General features: G+C 39.9%; 2 protein-coding genes across 3 annotated transcripts; both read left to right on the top strand.

The window, feature by feature from the left end:
• The first annotated feature begins 1,451 nt into the window (after window positions 1-1,451).
• On the top strand, window positions 1,452-7,479 carry bbs7 (Bardet-Biedl syndrome 7). Of its 2 annotated transcripts, none has more exons than XM_073487112.1 (19): window positions 1,452-1,906; window positions 2,085-2,150; window positions 2,525-2,587; window positions 2,677-2,852; window positions 2,938-3,124; window positions 3,233-3,305; window positions 3,390-3,497; window positions 3,725-3,855; window positions 4,099-4,183; window positions 4,358-4,460; window positions 4,546-4,738; window positions 4,875-4,949; window positions 5,057-5,125; window positions 5,350-5,489; window positions 6,162-6,326; window positions 6,443-6,552; window positions 6,652-6,755; window positions 6,936-7,059; window positions 7,262-7,479. In XM_073487112.1, exons 1-19 carry the CDS (start codon window positions 1,871-1,873, stop codon window positions 7,399-7,401), a joined length of 2,148 nt encoding a protein of 715 aa, XP_073343213.1. In that variant the 5' UTR covers window positions 1,452-1,870; the 3' UTR covers window positions 7,402-7,479. The 2 variants fall into 2 exon arrangements, with proteins under 2 accessions (XP_073343213.1, XP_073343214.1); XM_073487113.1 differs by having other exon boundaries at window positions 1,789-1,906; window positions 5,060-5,125.
• Window positions 7,480-9,970: 2,491 nt separating this feature from the next.
• On the top strand, window positions 9,971-14,145 carry ccna2 (cyclin A2). The gene is made up of 8 exons (XM_073486367.1): window positions 9,971-10,576; window positions 11,208-11,466; window positions 11,610-11,716; window positions 11,838-12,061; window positions 12,161-12,365; window positions 12,515-12,628; window positions 13,345-13,478; window positions 13,568-14,145. The coding sequence occupies exons 1-8, from the start codon at window positions 10,196-10,198 to the stop codon at window positions 13,617-13,619; spliced, it is 1,476 nt and encodes a 491-aa protein (XP_073342468.1). The 5' UTR covers window positions 9,971-10,195; the 3' UTR covers window positions 13,620-14,145.
• The last annotated feature ends 1,032 nt before the right edge of the window (window positions 14,146-15,177 follow it).

Here is a 15,177-nt window from a genome sequence, read left to right as displayed (position 1 = left end):
AGTGTGTATTAATAAGCACAGTATGTATTAATAAGTACAGTGTGTATTAATAAGCACAGTGTGTATTAATAAGTATACTGTGTATTAATAAGCACAGTGTGTATTAATAAGCACAGTATGTATTAATAAGTACAGTGTGTATTAATAAGCACAGTGTGTATTAATAAGTATACTGTGTATTAATAAGCACAGTGTGTATTAATAAGTATACTGTGTATTAATAAGTACAGTGTGTATTAATAAGTATACTGTGTATTAATAAGTACAGTGTGTATTAATAAGCACAGTGTGTATTAATAAGTATACTGAGTATTAATAAGTACAGTGTGTATTAATAAGCACAGTATGTATTAATAAGTATACTGTGTATTAATAAGCACAGTGTGTATTAATAAGTATACTGTGTATTAATAAGTACAGTGTGTATTAATAAGCACAGTGTGTATTAATAAGTATACTGTGTATTAATAAGCACAGTGTGTATTAATAAGTATACTGTGTATTAATAAGCACAGTGTGTATTAATAAGTACAGTGTGTATTAATAAGTAGTGTGTATTAATAAGTATACTGTGTATTAATAAGTATACTGTGTATTAATAAGTACAGTGTGTATTAATAAGTATACTGTGTATTAATAAGTACAGTGTGTATTAATAAGCACAGTGTGTATTAATAAGTATACTGTGTATTAATAAGTACAGTGTGTATTAATAAGCACAGTGTGTATTAATAAGTAGTGTGTATTAATAAGCACAGTGTGTATTAATAAGTATACTGTGTATTAATAAGTATACTGAGTATTAATAAGCACAGTGTGTATTAATAAGCACAGTGTGTATTAATAAGTAGTGTGTATTAATAAGCACAGTGTGTATTAATAAGTATACTGTGTATTAATAAGTATACTGAGTATTAATAAGCACAGTGTGTATTAATAAGTACAGTGTGTATTAATAAGCACAGTGTGTATTAATAAGCACAGTGTGTATTAATAAGTATACTGAGTATTAATAAGCACAGTGTGTATTAATAAGCACAGTGTGTATTAATAAGTAGTGTGTATTAATAAGCACAGTGTGTATTAATAAGTATACTGTGTATTAATAAGTACAGTGTGTATTAATAAGTATACTGAGTATTAATAAGCACAGTGTGTATTAATAAGCACAGTGTGTATTAATAAGTATACTGTGTATTAATAAGTACAGTGTGTATTAATAAGTATACTGTGTATTAATAAGCACAGTGTGTATTAATAAGTATACTGTGTATTAATAAGCACAGTGTGTATTAATCAATCAGTATCAGTGGAAAACAAACATTACACAGCTTCAAAGCTAAAGACGTTTGTACCGAGTCAACCAATCAGGGCACAGCGTCAGTTTCTGGCGTTCCATCTCATCCAATGGTGTCACAGCTTGTTACGGCCACAGCGTTGCCACTAGCAACACACTTGTCGAGCTGTCGGCGCCACATCAGACGTTTCTGCTTCATATTCGCGTTAAAGGAGACTTCGGGTGCGCATTACGTCACGTACAGACACGTACCTGCTCCAGGTGTGTTCACGGCGCTCAGTAGGCTCGGTCACAGATTACCTGTTGAACGAAGTGGACATTTGGCGGCCAGATAAATCGTGTTAGCCAATTAGCCTGCTAGCTAGCGTTAGCACGTCGAGCTAATCTCCTTGCCTTAGCTACATAGTTAATCCCAGTCTGACTCTAACATTATTATCGTCTTGTGGCTCGGACGGAAATGTTGGCTGGACTGCAACTAATGATCACTGCAGTTTTATGACCGGATAATCTACCGGGAGATTTGCACCAGACTTTTCTTCCTCCTGAGATAAAACATCCAGCGGGAGAGAGAAGATGGAGATTCACCTGAACCGAGCCGACTACATTCAGGTAACACCGACAACAGTCAGTGGTTTAAGTGCTGTACGTTGCCCTTTGAGAAGCCTTACACTGACATTAACTGTTGAACATTTCTTGAGCTTGTCATGTTGTTTTCTTTGAGGAAGCTGTTTTCTTTTTGTACATTGTTGTTAAAAATTGAATTTTCTCTGCTGCTTTGTCTTCACAGGTCGGTGTGACATCCCAGAAAACGATGAGGCTGCTTCCAGCACTGGGAAAGAAAGCAACCCAAAAGGTATTTTTAATCTGTCAGAACTGTGCCTGTGACAACCACCCACCTTGATTTATTGGAGTTTGAGGTAGGGCTGCATGAGATGGTAAAACAAATCACATTACTATGATTTTAACAGGTATTACAGCTGCCATTATCATTCACAGTTACTGGGAATCATTGTTTTTGCATCAACATTTTCACTACTAAACTTAAAATCACAGTGAGGTGATGTTTATTGGGGTCTTAACCACACTGTCATCTGGAGAAGAAGACTTGTAGGTCAGGCCATCTCTGCAGCACTGCAGTACACTTTACATTGTGCACTGTATTGTCTTTTAATCACATTGTTTTATACCACAGCATCATGGTTATTGGTTGTTGTCTCTTTGTTTCAGGTTGCTATTGCTGATCATGATGGTATACTGACGTGTTTTGGGATGAAGAAAGGAGAAGCAGTGGTGATTTCCCTTTCCTTATCATACAGCCAGTTGTATCTTAATGTCTTGAATTTCACTTTCTAACAGCAAGAAATGTGACTCTGTTTCAGCCGGTGTTTAAAACACTTCCAGGACAGAAAATAGCCAGAATGGACCTTGGTGGAGCTGTGGGGACTCCACAGGAGAAGATCTTTGTTTGTTCTGGTTCTCAGGTCCGAGGATTCACCAAGAAGGGCAAACAGTTCCTCACCTTTGAAGCCAACCTCACTGAGAGCATTAACGCCATGTAAGAACCTCTTCTCTTCATTTCGACTGACTTTGCAGAACTGTGTGATTTTCACTGTATTGAACGGCATGTATCTCTTTTCCAGGCATGTCTCAGGCGCTGATCTTTTTGTGTGTGCAAGTTACATCTACAACCACTACTGTGACTGCAAGGACCAAGACTACTACCTCTCTGGAGACAAAATCAATGATATCACGTGTTTGTCCTCAGAAAACCTGACTCGCCCCATACCGGTCCTGGCGTGCCAAGATCGGGTTCTCCGAGTGTTGCAGGTAGACAAAGATTATATTTACCATTCTGATGTCGATATACAGTAAGTTGTTCTGCCTCAATACTTACATGGGATTTATTATTGTATGTTAAATATTTTTATGCCGTAGGGATCTGAGCTTGCCTATGACATTGAAGTCCCCGGCCCTCCTTCTGTCTTGGAACAGTACAACAAAGATGGAGGCAAGTTAACTTCTCTGTGTGCTGAACAATTAAACATAACAAGACTGCTTTATACCCAACATAACATCAGTGATTTGTCTACAGGAGAGGAAATCCTCTATGGAACTACAGATGGCAAAATAGGACTGGTCCAGATCAGTGAGGATTCAGCTGCGACCAAATGGGAGATCGACAATGACAAAAAGAAAGGAGGTATGTTGTTTACATGAGCATATCAAGGCTTTGCATGTTTTAGCCTGTTAAATAAAAATCATAAATAAGTTTAGATTAATACCAACCATTCTTCACACCATGTGAATATCAACTTGCAGGCAGTCAACCTCTTAATTTTTTGGTCAAGTTACGATATTGTTTGGTATTGTGGTTGTTAACAAGAACTGTTTTGTGAACTGTCTTCACTCTTTTCTGTCTCCCATCAGGAATTCTTTGCATTGACACTTACGACATTGTTGGAGACGGAGTGAATGACATCCTGGTGGGCAGGGATGATGGGACGGTTGAGGTCTATGGTTTTGACAGCGCCAGTGAGCCCACGTTACGCTTTGAGCATGTGAGTTTGTTATAAAAAATAGTGTTCTGTCCACATCTGTTCAATTTATTGTCCCTGAAATTATAAGGAAATAATAGCTTGAGTTTTTTTAGGATTGAAATGTATTAGTTAAATTTCTCCCTGTGCATTGATATTTATACCTTGTTGTCTTTTTCTGAGGTGGCTGAGTCATTGCCATGTTTTGTATTACATGACTGATACACATCATTGATGGCTAAGGTTTCCTGTCTTCTCTGACTTCAGGTGTTGTCAGAGAGCGTGACTTCCATCCAGGGTGGCTGCGTGGGGAAGGAATCTTATGATGAGGTCCTGACTGCCACTTACACAGGTTAGATTTAAAAATATCACAGCTGTGTGCTGAGTGAGATACAGCATTGTCTTTCGCTGTCTGACATGTAGTATGAGTTACTTAAAACCCAACCGCTAATATTAAAAAGTGAAGTAGGGTTAAGAGATCCGACGTGCACAAAACTTCCTGCATTACTGTTGTGACCTCTTGCAGGATGGGTGACTGGTTTGACCACTGAGCCCCAGAAGGCTGAGGCCGGCCCTGGAGATGAGGTCCGGATGAGTAAAGAGACTCAGTCCAAAGTAGAAGCCCTCAGGTACCTGCTTTATGTCCTTGTGCCTTTAATGTATTTGACTTACTATGTGATCTGTTCTGAAGTCAGTCATATTGTTCCCTTCCAGGGCGGAGCTGGAGCAGCTGCAGGTGAAAGTCCTGCAGGGCCGTGAGCAGTACCAGCAAACCTCCCAGTCGAGCACAGCTGTCTCTGCTGTGCCTGTCTTCAGCATCAATGACAAGTTCACGCTCTGCCAGGACGATGCCAGCTACAGCCTCACTCTGGAGGTGCAGACTGCCATCGATAATCTGCTGCTTCAGGTCTGCTCATTAATAAATCGGGGTGGCGGTAAAATTGTGCGCAAAGACTGTCTCATAATGTATAAATCATTCTGTTAATCCCATGATGCAGACATAAATGTCCCAAATGTAACCTAAAGATGAACCTTCTCTGCAGAGTGACGTCCCCATAGACCTGCTGGATGTGGATAAGAATTCAGCTGTTGTGAGTTTCAGTGAATGTGATTCAGAGGTGAGCTGTGAAAACTATTTCTACTCTGGACAAACATACTGAACAAATAACGACATGAACCTGCTGCAGCACAAAGAGGCCTGATGACTCTCTTATTGTGTTACCAGCAGCCTAATGGGAACTTCCTCCTGGCTACATACAGATGTCAGGCTAACACTACCAGACTTGAGCTCAAGGTAACACTTGCATCAGAACTCTTTATGTTAGTGTTGCTTCTTTCATGAAAAGCTATAATACCATATTGGGCGTTCCTTTGTGTAATTATGAAATGGAAACATTTCTTGTAGGAATATGTAACAGTTGTAAATTGTAAAATAGGCACCCATTTAATTTGCTCAAACTATTTGATGATGCACTGCAGAATAATAATCAGTTTCATCCTTAATAAATGTTTTCCCAGGTGAGGTCCATCGAGGGACAGTATGGGACCCTGCAGGCTTACGTTACCCCCAGACTGCAACCCAAGACATGCCAGGTCCGCCAATACCAGATCAAACCTCTGTCCCTCCACCAGCGGACACACAGCATTGACCAAGACAGGTAAAACTGGAATTTGAACTGAATCTGACTGAAAATTGTATTTTTCATTGGCGATCAGTATGATTTGAATAAATTAGATTGTGATTTAAAATCCGTTGTCAAATTTTATTTAGAAGCTTTTTTATGTGTTTTTATTAAAGCTCCAAGGCAAAGGTGTAGTTAGTGTTGATGGCCAAAACTGGGTTAAAATCGATGGAATTAGAGCTGCAATGATTCATCGATTTGTTGTCAACTATTAAGTTAATCACCAACTATTTTGATAATCTGGTTTCTTTCCTCCTCTATGAATGTAAACTGAATATCTGTGGGTTGTGGACAAAACAAGACATTTGGGGATGTCATCTTGAGCATTTTCTGGCATTTTAGACCAAACAACTAATCAATTAATCAAGAAAATAATCAGGCAATTTATGCTGATGATCAGATTGTTGGAATGGTGGATTCATGCTGGATTTCAAGGCATAATGGGCATTATTACTAAAACAGCCAATTTAACATGAAGTTATACAAAATTAGTTTGTACTTCAGATTTCATGAAAGAAAACCTTTCAAATCCCTTATATGTTGTAAAGACCTATCATTGATTTGTTTTGTAATGGAGTGAAATATAAGTTAATAGCAGAAGCATCATGTGACAAATCATCTCTGTTTGTCTCCCTGTTTGTCACACAGGCCCATGAACAGGCTCAGTCTGGTGGGACAGTTCAGTTTTGCTGAGATCCACTCCTGGGTGGTCTTCTGTTTGCCAGAGGTGCCTGAGAAGACACCAGCAGGAGAGAGCATCACTTTCTATTTCCATAACACTTTTCTTGGGACGCAGCTTGAAGCCACCTACTGGTAAATACTAGCACACAGTAGGAAGACTCTTCTGTGGTTGCACATCACTGCATGGGTGTTTGTGTTTCAATCTACTTGGAATCAAACATTCGTTTTCTCTGAAATTGTCATTTTAGCAAAGGGGAGGGTCACTTCAGGTCAGACAACATCTCCACCATCTCCATACTGAGTGATGTTCTCTCTAAAGAAGCTACCAAGAGGAAAATCAATCTCAACATTTCATACGGTATGATTCATTATCAGTGTTTGCTTTTTACACGGGATAAACTCTTGTAAATCAAATCCTGTTAAACTATCTTTTTTGTTTGTTTTGTTAATCTTCCAGATATCGATGATGACTCCGTGAGCCACACCCTGAAGATGATACATCCAAAGCTGGAGTACCAGCTGTTGTTGGCTAGAAAAGTTCAGCTTATTGATGCACTCAAAGTAAGTAAAGGTTCAACCAAGTAAAATTTAAAAAAAGAATAAAATCCACCTGAAGCAGTTTATTCTTTGGTTAAAAGCTACAAGTCCTCTCTGGGCTGTTGACAGGTTTTCTGAGTAATGCTTATGTTCATCACTTACTCACCTTCACCCCACTTTCTCTCTGATTTCTCTGACTGGTAGGAGCTTCAGGTTCATGAGGGGAACGCTGACTTCCTCATCCCAGAGTATCGCAACATCTTGGATGAGTCCGCTAATCTCCTGGAGGAGTACAAGAAGCAGCCGGCGCACCTCGAGAGGCTTTATGGTGCAGCATTATCATTGCATTTCACTGACACTCGTATCCAGAGACACTTTCCATGTATCTTTACTTATTTTTTAACATTTGTCACTTGTAAAAACTGCAAGACAGGATCACTTTAACCCCTAAGTTTTACTATATGAGCCTGGCAGTATGAAGTAGAGCCTTATAGGATTTATATTCATATTTTTGTTTTTCTTTCCTGTAGGAATGATCACAGACCTCTTCATCGACAAATTCAAGTTCAAAGGCCAGAATGTGAAAACCAAGGTGTCCTCATTGCTGGAGATACTCGATAATTATGACTTGAATTCTCTGTTAAACTTTTTCAATGATGTTGATATGTAGGTCAGATGGTATTTATTTACGTGTCTTTTCTCTGTGCTATGTTTGTATTGTAAATACAAAAGAATTTTATGATAGTTACTAGCCGTGTCAATGATGTTGTCATTGTGTCTTTTAGATACTGTTTGTCCTGACTATGGTGTACGTTTATTTAAATATTCATAATGTCTTTTTGATAGCATCTAAAATCAAAGGTGGTGATTAATAAACCACTACAGGGTGATGCTTCCTGTTTTTATCAGTAGCTAAGCTTCGGTTGAGGTGACCAAATATAAGCCAGTTGAAAGCACACAGAATGTATGTTTCTATCATGATTACCTTAAAACTGTGAGTTCCTCCTCTTGAAATAAAAATTGTAGCTTACTTGTAACCACTGTAGGATTCATCACTGAAGGGGCTGATGGAACGGATAATGAACAAACAGTCCCAAGAATATGAAACTATAGGAAGAAAAAGACTTGTGTGATACCACGAGCTATAAGTGACAAATGTTAAACACCGAACCCACCAATTTCTCATTCATTGATCGATTACATCTGCTGTCACTTGATTGGTAAACTGATAAGTCAACAAATCATATTACCATACTTGTTTTTTTCCAGTTTCTATCCCCTTTACACTTATTTGAGATATTTGAAAATATATATATAATATATATTTGAAGATATTTGAAATGCCTAAATGTTCAGTAAAGATGGTACACACCTGGTGTATAATGGTACACACACACACTGGTATTGTTAAATTTACATTAATTCTTGGGCTGCTCCCATCCTAACTGTTGGCGAGTACTCCGCAGTCACAGGAGATTTATTTTTCTGTACCACATGTTCAAACAGGCATTGGGAAAGGGGCTTTAGGTATTTTGCACCCTCAGACTGGAATATGCAGAATGTTTTAAATCTCCATTTTGGAAAACCTGGAGACAGAATCGTTGGGATGATTTTTGTTTTATATCTGTTTCTAATTCCTTGTTTTTATCGTATGCTGCTTGTGTCCCTTGAAAAGAAGACTGTAATCTCAACTGGACCTGTCTTGGTTATAGCAAAGTTAAAAATATATACATATAACATTTGAGCACCAACAGGGACCATTATGCTGCATAATAAGTACTTTAGATATATTTTGCTGATAATACTGTACCTCTAAGTATCAGTTTGAACAGAAGTGTTTATGGTGGTAAAATAAAGGAGTTGAAATCTTCTTCCACTGCTGGCAAGAGATGAAAATGTTTTGCCATCATTATGTCAAATACCAAACAACCAAAAATGTTTATAGATAAATACAAAACACCAATACACACAAGAATATAACGATGAAAACACAGCTGTGTCGTGATGGTCCAGCCAGCAGAACTACTGCAGCCAGCTGTCAGTAACAGTGTGTGAAAACAAGTTCACTACTCAACAGTAGTTAGGGATTACTGTACTGAGTACTGGGATATGGGTGGATATATGCATGTGCATAGATATGCAACAAAAGTCAAAATGTGTTGCATTATTTTTGGGGACCATAAATATTCAGAAAATAAAAATCCTCATATGTCACAGAATAAACAAGTGAAACACTAAAATAGCCCAATAACTCTAACTGTTTTTGAGTAGTGTGGTTCAACTGTAAGCTGATTAACATAAAGGTGATTAAAAAGTAAAAACAGTAGTAGAATAATTATTACTGTGTACTACATGTGCATGAGGTTAACATAGCCAGAAACTGACAGCCCAACAATTTACGTGTCATACGCTAAAATCAGTGCAATGATCATGTTTACCATGGACACAATACAGTAAGACACATCAGAAGGAGTGTTAAATGATGTAGGGAGGTGTATTTTCCTGTATTTGGTCCACTGAGTGAATCTAATATCAGAAGGAGTGTTAAATGATGTAGGGAGGTGTATTTTCCTGTATTTGGTCCACTGAGTGCATCTTATATCAGAAGGAGTGTTAAATGATGTAGGGAGGTGTATTTTCCTGTATTTGGTCCACTGAGTGAATCTAATATCAGAAGGAGTGTTAAATGATGTAGGGAGGTGTATTTTCCTGTATTTGGTCCACTGAGTGCATCTTATATCAGAAGGAGTGTTAAATGATGTAGGGAGGTGTATTTTCCTGTATTTGGTCCACTGAGTGCATCTTATATCAGAAGGAGTGTTAAATGATGTAGGGAGGTGTATTTTCCTGTATTTGGTCCACTGAGTGCATCTAATATCAGAAGGTGTGTTAAATGATGTAGGGAGGTGTATTTTCCTGTATTTGGTCCACTGAGTGCATCTAATATCAGAAGGAGTGTTAAATGATGTAGGGAGGTGTATTTTCCTGTATTTGGTCCACTGAGTGCATCTTATATCAGAAGGAGTGTTAAATGATGTAAGGAGGTGGCGTGTTTGTCGCTCAGCTGTTGACCTACATAACGTTCATCCATACGTTCAAATCTGTCAAACCGGATTTGAATTTGCAATCAAGCGAACATTGTCCTCCCCCGGCTCCCGTACAACCACGCACGTCACTGCCTGGGCCGCCTGTGATTGGTCCGTTTCAATCCTCGCGGGCTACTTGAACTGAGAAGCGTCTGTGCTGAGGAGGCTCGCGGCGGCTGCAGGGTGCTCGGTGCGGCGAAACTCACGAGTATGGCGGCTTAGAAACGCGTCTAACGTTTTGTAGATATTTTACCGCCGACTGAGCATTTTGTTTTCGTCTGCTTTGTTTTAACACTTCGTTTCCACGTGTCGTGAACATCTGGACAGCTTGGTTTTGACTGAACACATCTTTAACCTTCCTCAGCACGGTAGCAGCTAATGCTAACCCCGATCCAACAGTCCACACGCGATCTCTCTGAAGCAAAACTCGGCTCTAATAGATCTCTTTGTTGTGTTCACGTACACGACGCACAGCCGCGGTTGTATTTCGATAAGGAAACGCAGGCAGGTTGGACTGTTTTGTTGTTTGAGGGGGGAAACATGTCGGGAGCTAACAGAGGACCGGGCAGCGCGGCTAGTGAGCATCACAACCAGGAAAACATGCTGTCAAGACTGCGAGGCTCGCTAAAACCCAGAGCTGCTGCAGGAGACAACCAGGAGAACCTTCCCCCGAAACAAGCCGCCGGCACCAGAACCGTGCTGGGCCCTCTGCAGACCAACCAGCGGAGCAGGAGCCTGAACCAGCGCGGCACCAAGCAGGTGGGTCCGGCGGCTCGGCGGCTCGGCTAGCCCGAGCTGCTGGCTGTAGGTGGGATGTGGAGCCTTTGTGGGTTTTGGAGGCAACTAACTTCAGTCATCATGCTCGTTAACGTGACCTGCATGTCGGGCTGTAGTGCCTTTTTAAACCTGCTTTTACTCTTTTTACAAACTTGCAGAAGCATTTTAAGTACAGCTATTGCTGCGTCTGTTACCAGTTGTCCGCCATTTTAATATCACCGAGTTATTGCTTGACTTTATACTTTAAAAAAGGTTTTAACGAAGTAAAACACAGATTATGTTTGTTTCATGTTCCTCGTGTCAGTAAAGGATTTTGGGTGCTGCATCAAACACAAGTGCTCTCTGCTTCCTATTTGAGTGCAACAATACTTCAGTAATCTCTTGTGCAATAATCACTCCTGCCTAATAAATAAATTGCCTCTCGTTCCCCCAAATCACCACTTTGTTCAGTCCCCATGCTATTGCAGCTTTTTGTTGTAATCACACGAACCTTTTTAATTGTGTATAGTACCAGCACTTTTAATATCGGCTTCATTGTAATTTTTGCCGTGCTGCAAAAAGCATTTCTCCTCATGAGACAAACATCTGACTTGACCTGTTTTTCTGCTTCTAGGACTCATCACAGCAGTTGTCCTGCAAAAATGAAGACTTCAGCAAAAGCTGCTACGAGAAGCCATCCATCAAACAGCCTGCTTTCCAGATCCATGTGGATGAGCCCGATGGCGCCTGCACCAAGAAGCCACTACAGGTGGACGCTGTCAAAGCAAAGTCGATCGATGCAGAGTCTCCCCTCGCTATCAGCAATGCCGTGGCACGGCTCCGACAGCCTCTGGCCACCATCGATATTCCATCAGCAATGGATGTCAGCTTTGGTGAGTTGTAAATACTTTATGATCACCAGGCACGGGAAGATCAAATTTGAATCGTTACTGACACTGTAGCACTCCAGTTTTTTTGTTTATCATCAAAGTTTTAGCCTTTCACTTAACTGAATGTTAAACTTTCCTTTTCTCAGACTCTCCCATGGATATGTCCTTGGTTGAGGGGGAGGAGAAACCCGTCAATGTAAATGAGGTCCCAGAATATGCTGAAGAAATCTACAAGTACTTGAGGGAGATGGAGGTGAGATTGTGTTCACTGCCTCAGATTCTTTCAGCATCTGGCCTCTCTAGAAATGCAGTTCAATATCTAAAGTTTTGAAAATTGCAAGTATATTCTGTAACGCCTTGGTGTTGCTCCTCAGGTAAAAACCAGGCCTAAGGCAGGCTACATGAAGAAGCAGCCTGACATCACCAACAGCATGAGGGCCATTCTAGTTGACTGGCTGGTCGAGGTCGGAGAAGAGTACAAGCTACAGAACGAGACGCTTTATCTGGCTGTAAACTACATCGACCGCTTCCTCTCCTCCATGTCGGTCCTGAGGGGGAAGCTTCAGCTGGTTGGGACTGCTGCAATGCTGCTGGCTTCGTATGTGCACATTATTTAAAATTTTCAGTCTATTCATATTACGAGTATGTTTTCAAGACTGTTTCTGTGTGAAGTGACTATTTGCATATTCAAATGCAGGAAATTTGAAGAGATCTACCCCCCTGAGGTGGCAGAGTTTGTTTACATCACAGACGACACCTACACCAAGAAGCAGGTGTTAAGAATGGAGCATCTGGTGCTTAAAGTGCTCTCCTTTGATCTGGCAGCACCGACCATCAACCAGTTTCTCACCCACTACTTCCTCCACCATTCTGTTAACAAACAGGTGGAAAGCCTGGCAATGGTGAGCCTGTAGCACATGTTGGACAACAATAAAAGCTTTTTTTAATAGCAAATGCAACAAAAATCCCTAATCTTGCTGTAACCCAAACAGTCTTTGGTCATGGTAATCTACATGAATTGCATGTAACGGTCTTTTGTATATTTTCTCAGTACCTTGGGGAGCTCAGCCTGGTTGATTCTGATCCCTTCTTGAAGTACCTGCCATCACTGACTGCTGCTGCAGCCTATGTTATGGCCAACAACACAGTGACTGGTGGCTCATTGGTAAGTTAAGATGGAATGGTCTAAATGAAGCAATTTTTCAAATCAAGCCTCTGTAAAAGACTAATGCAGCTTTTTACACAAATTGAAATGTATATGCAGCATTTTTTAAAGCGCCTTTCTCTCATGACATTTGTCATCACAAATGCTCCAGGAAAAACAAAACTGTAGAAAGGAACGGGTCACATTACTCATCAGATGTTCAAACTGGTTTTAAAAGCTTAATCGTAATGTTCAGAGGTAGACCGCATCCCCCTCATCTGAAGCTAATTATGAAAGTTACTAAGCAGTGAGACCATCTCACTCCTATCTGTTCTGTAGTTGCACATGCGCAGTACCAGGAAGGCAGCTGACGAGCACTGAAGTCACTAAAGTTTGTTTTTCTTAAACTCACCACTGACGGAACAAAGTTTGGGCACTGCTTTAACAAGAGATTTAAAAGTATTGACAAGCCACTGTCCTTCAACTGAACACACCAGTTTCTGAATGGAGGGAATGTCATGTTGAGCCAGGTCTTTCATCACAGCCAATAAGGACCCATAACTACTGTTGGGTCATTTGAATGCTGAGTCTATACACTCATTGAAGAGAAGACAACATGTAGTGGGTGATGAGGGACTTTGTCTGGTGTGAAAGGGGTTTAACTGTCTTCTGTTGGGCTTCTGAGTTTTTTGTTTTTTGGTTGTGTGCATGCTAACTAGATTATTCTATCTCCTCAGCCCAAGTCCTTGACAGAGATGACTGGCTACTCCCTAGAAGATCTGATGCCGTGTGTTGAGGATCTGCACAAACTTCACCTCAATGCTGCTCAGCATGCCCAGCAGTCTGTTCGGGAGAAGTACAAGGGCCCCAAGTAAGTAGACTGCAAACAACTTGCTCATTAGTTTCTTTGCTTTACTTTTGTCTTTGCATACATGTTCTAAATGACCTCTTCTCTTCCAGGTATCATGAAGTTTCCCTCATCGAGGCTCGTACTAAACTGACGCTGAACTGACTTCTCCCCCTCCCCTTATACATGTAGAGTTGTACCAGTCTTTTTTATTTAATTTTTTTCTATTTTTTTAAATGTGGACCACAATTTCAAGCATCTTGCTCTTAGAGTAGAGCTACATGTTAGTTTTTAAAGGGTATTTTTAAATGAGCATAACAGACAATACAGTTAATCAAGCAGTTTTAATTGACTTTTAATCAGACAAAATGGAGGTCTCATCACCACTCTGTAAACATTCTGCTTTGATCGACAGTGTCTTCAACTCCAATAGACCTGTGAATGTATTCAAACCCAGAAAACCTTATATTTTTTCCACTTTATGGGTTAGTTGATGTTCGAAGCAGTTGTTGCTGGTTCAACTTGAGTTGTAACCTTTAACTAGACCTCATGGGATGTTGATTAAAGTGTTCTGTCTGTCATGGAGTCAGCTGTTTCATTACATTTGTGTCTTGAAAGCTAACATGTTGTCAAGGCTTCTTCTGCACTGTAAAATATGGCTCTTGTAAATAAAATTTCACTTAAAGTAAGACTTCATTTCTAAATCTTTATGGTCATGTTGGACTCATGGGGGCAGCAGAGGACCACCTGGTCATTTTAAAGGTTTCTTCAGATCTACAAGGACTTGACTTTTATTTGAGTCTTTTGCTGTCTGAAACTTGTAAATGTAAAATCCAGCTGATGGGTCCAACTGTACAGCTTGGTTAATTTAAAGACTGGTTTGTTGACCTGGTGCTTTCCCATGTGCATGTAATTACTTGGCATTTGTGAGGCTGAACACGTCTCTATAGAAAGCAAATGGTGGTGAAAAGGAGTATATTAAAGGTTATGGGGAAATGAGATGAACAGAAATGTAAAGATCTCCATATTGTAGCATACTTGTGTCTGACAAAATGTTGCATGAAAAAGTAATTGCATCAAAATCCATTTAATGACATTCCTTTAAAAATTACAGAATGTATTAACACGATGTTTCCTACTCGGCGTTTGTTTCTAGTGAAAACCAATTGAGTATGTGATTTATTTTTGAGGTAATTAAGGGACCTTGGGATCAAAGTAACATTTTGCATCAGCAGTACAATAAGTTTCCTTTCGGCCTGTTCCCCAGTGTTATGCTTGTTAACTGAACATTTGACGTCATCTTCAGCTTTCAGAAACACTGATCAACAATTTTCAACTTTGACATTTTATGGACTAAACCACTCTATCAAGGAAACTGACGGGTTAATCAACAGGGAACATGATCGTTAGTTGCAGCCCTAATAGTCTAGTGTCAAACTGCACATACATCCATCTACACAGTGAAGCTCACTGTCAACTGGAGGAAAAAAAGTTTTTGATGGAAGCTGGACTTCAACTCTTCAATTAAATCTTGGCAGGATACAGTTTCCATCAACCTGAAGTGATACTGTCGATTGTATGAAACACCAAAAACTGGCACACAAGTCCAATATGAATACAAAGGGAGACTGAAATATAAAGACATGCTTTGTCCTTTTTTGTCTGCACATAATTATTAATTAGTAAATGACAGAACAGGACTGACATTTTCCACTTCAGGGAT

The sequence above is a fragment of the Pagrus major genome, chromosome 18 (genome assembly GCF_040436345.1).
Source record: "Pagrus major chromosome 18, Pma_NU_1.0".
NCBI lineage: Eukaryota > Metazoa > Chordata > Actinopteri > Spariformes > Sparidae > Pagrus > Pagrus major.
The sequence above is the reverse complement of the archived record's forward strand: the minus strand, read 5'-3'. Positions and strand labels throughout refer to the sequence as shown.

Coding starts and splice junctions, on each gene's coding strand:
- bbs7 (XM_073487112.1), top strand. CDS start 1,871: ATGGAGATTCACCTGAACCGAGCCGACTACATTCAG. Junction 3,856..4,098: donor CCACGTTACGCTTTGAGCAT/GTGAGTTTGTTA, acceptor CTCTGACTTCAG/GTGTTGTCAGAGAGCGTGAC. Junction 5,490..6,161: donor CACAGCATTGACCAAGACAG/GTAAAACTGGAA, acceptor TTTGTCACACAG/GCCCATGAACAGGCTCAGTC.
- ccna2 (XM_073486367.1), top strand. CDS start 10,196: ATGCTAACCCCGATCCAACAGTCCACACGCGATCTCTCTGAAGCAAAA. Junction 12,629..13,344: donor CAGTGACTGGTGGCTCATTG/GTAAGTTAAGAT, acceptor CTATCTCCTCAG/CCCAAGTCCTTGACAGAGAT. Junction 13,479..13,567: donor GAGAAGTACAAGGGCCCCAA/GTAAGTAGACTG, acceptor CTTCTCTTCCAG/GTATCATGAAGTTTCCCTCA.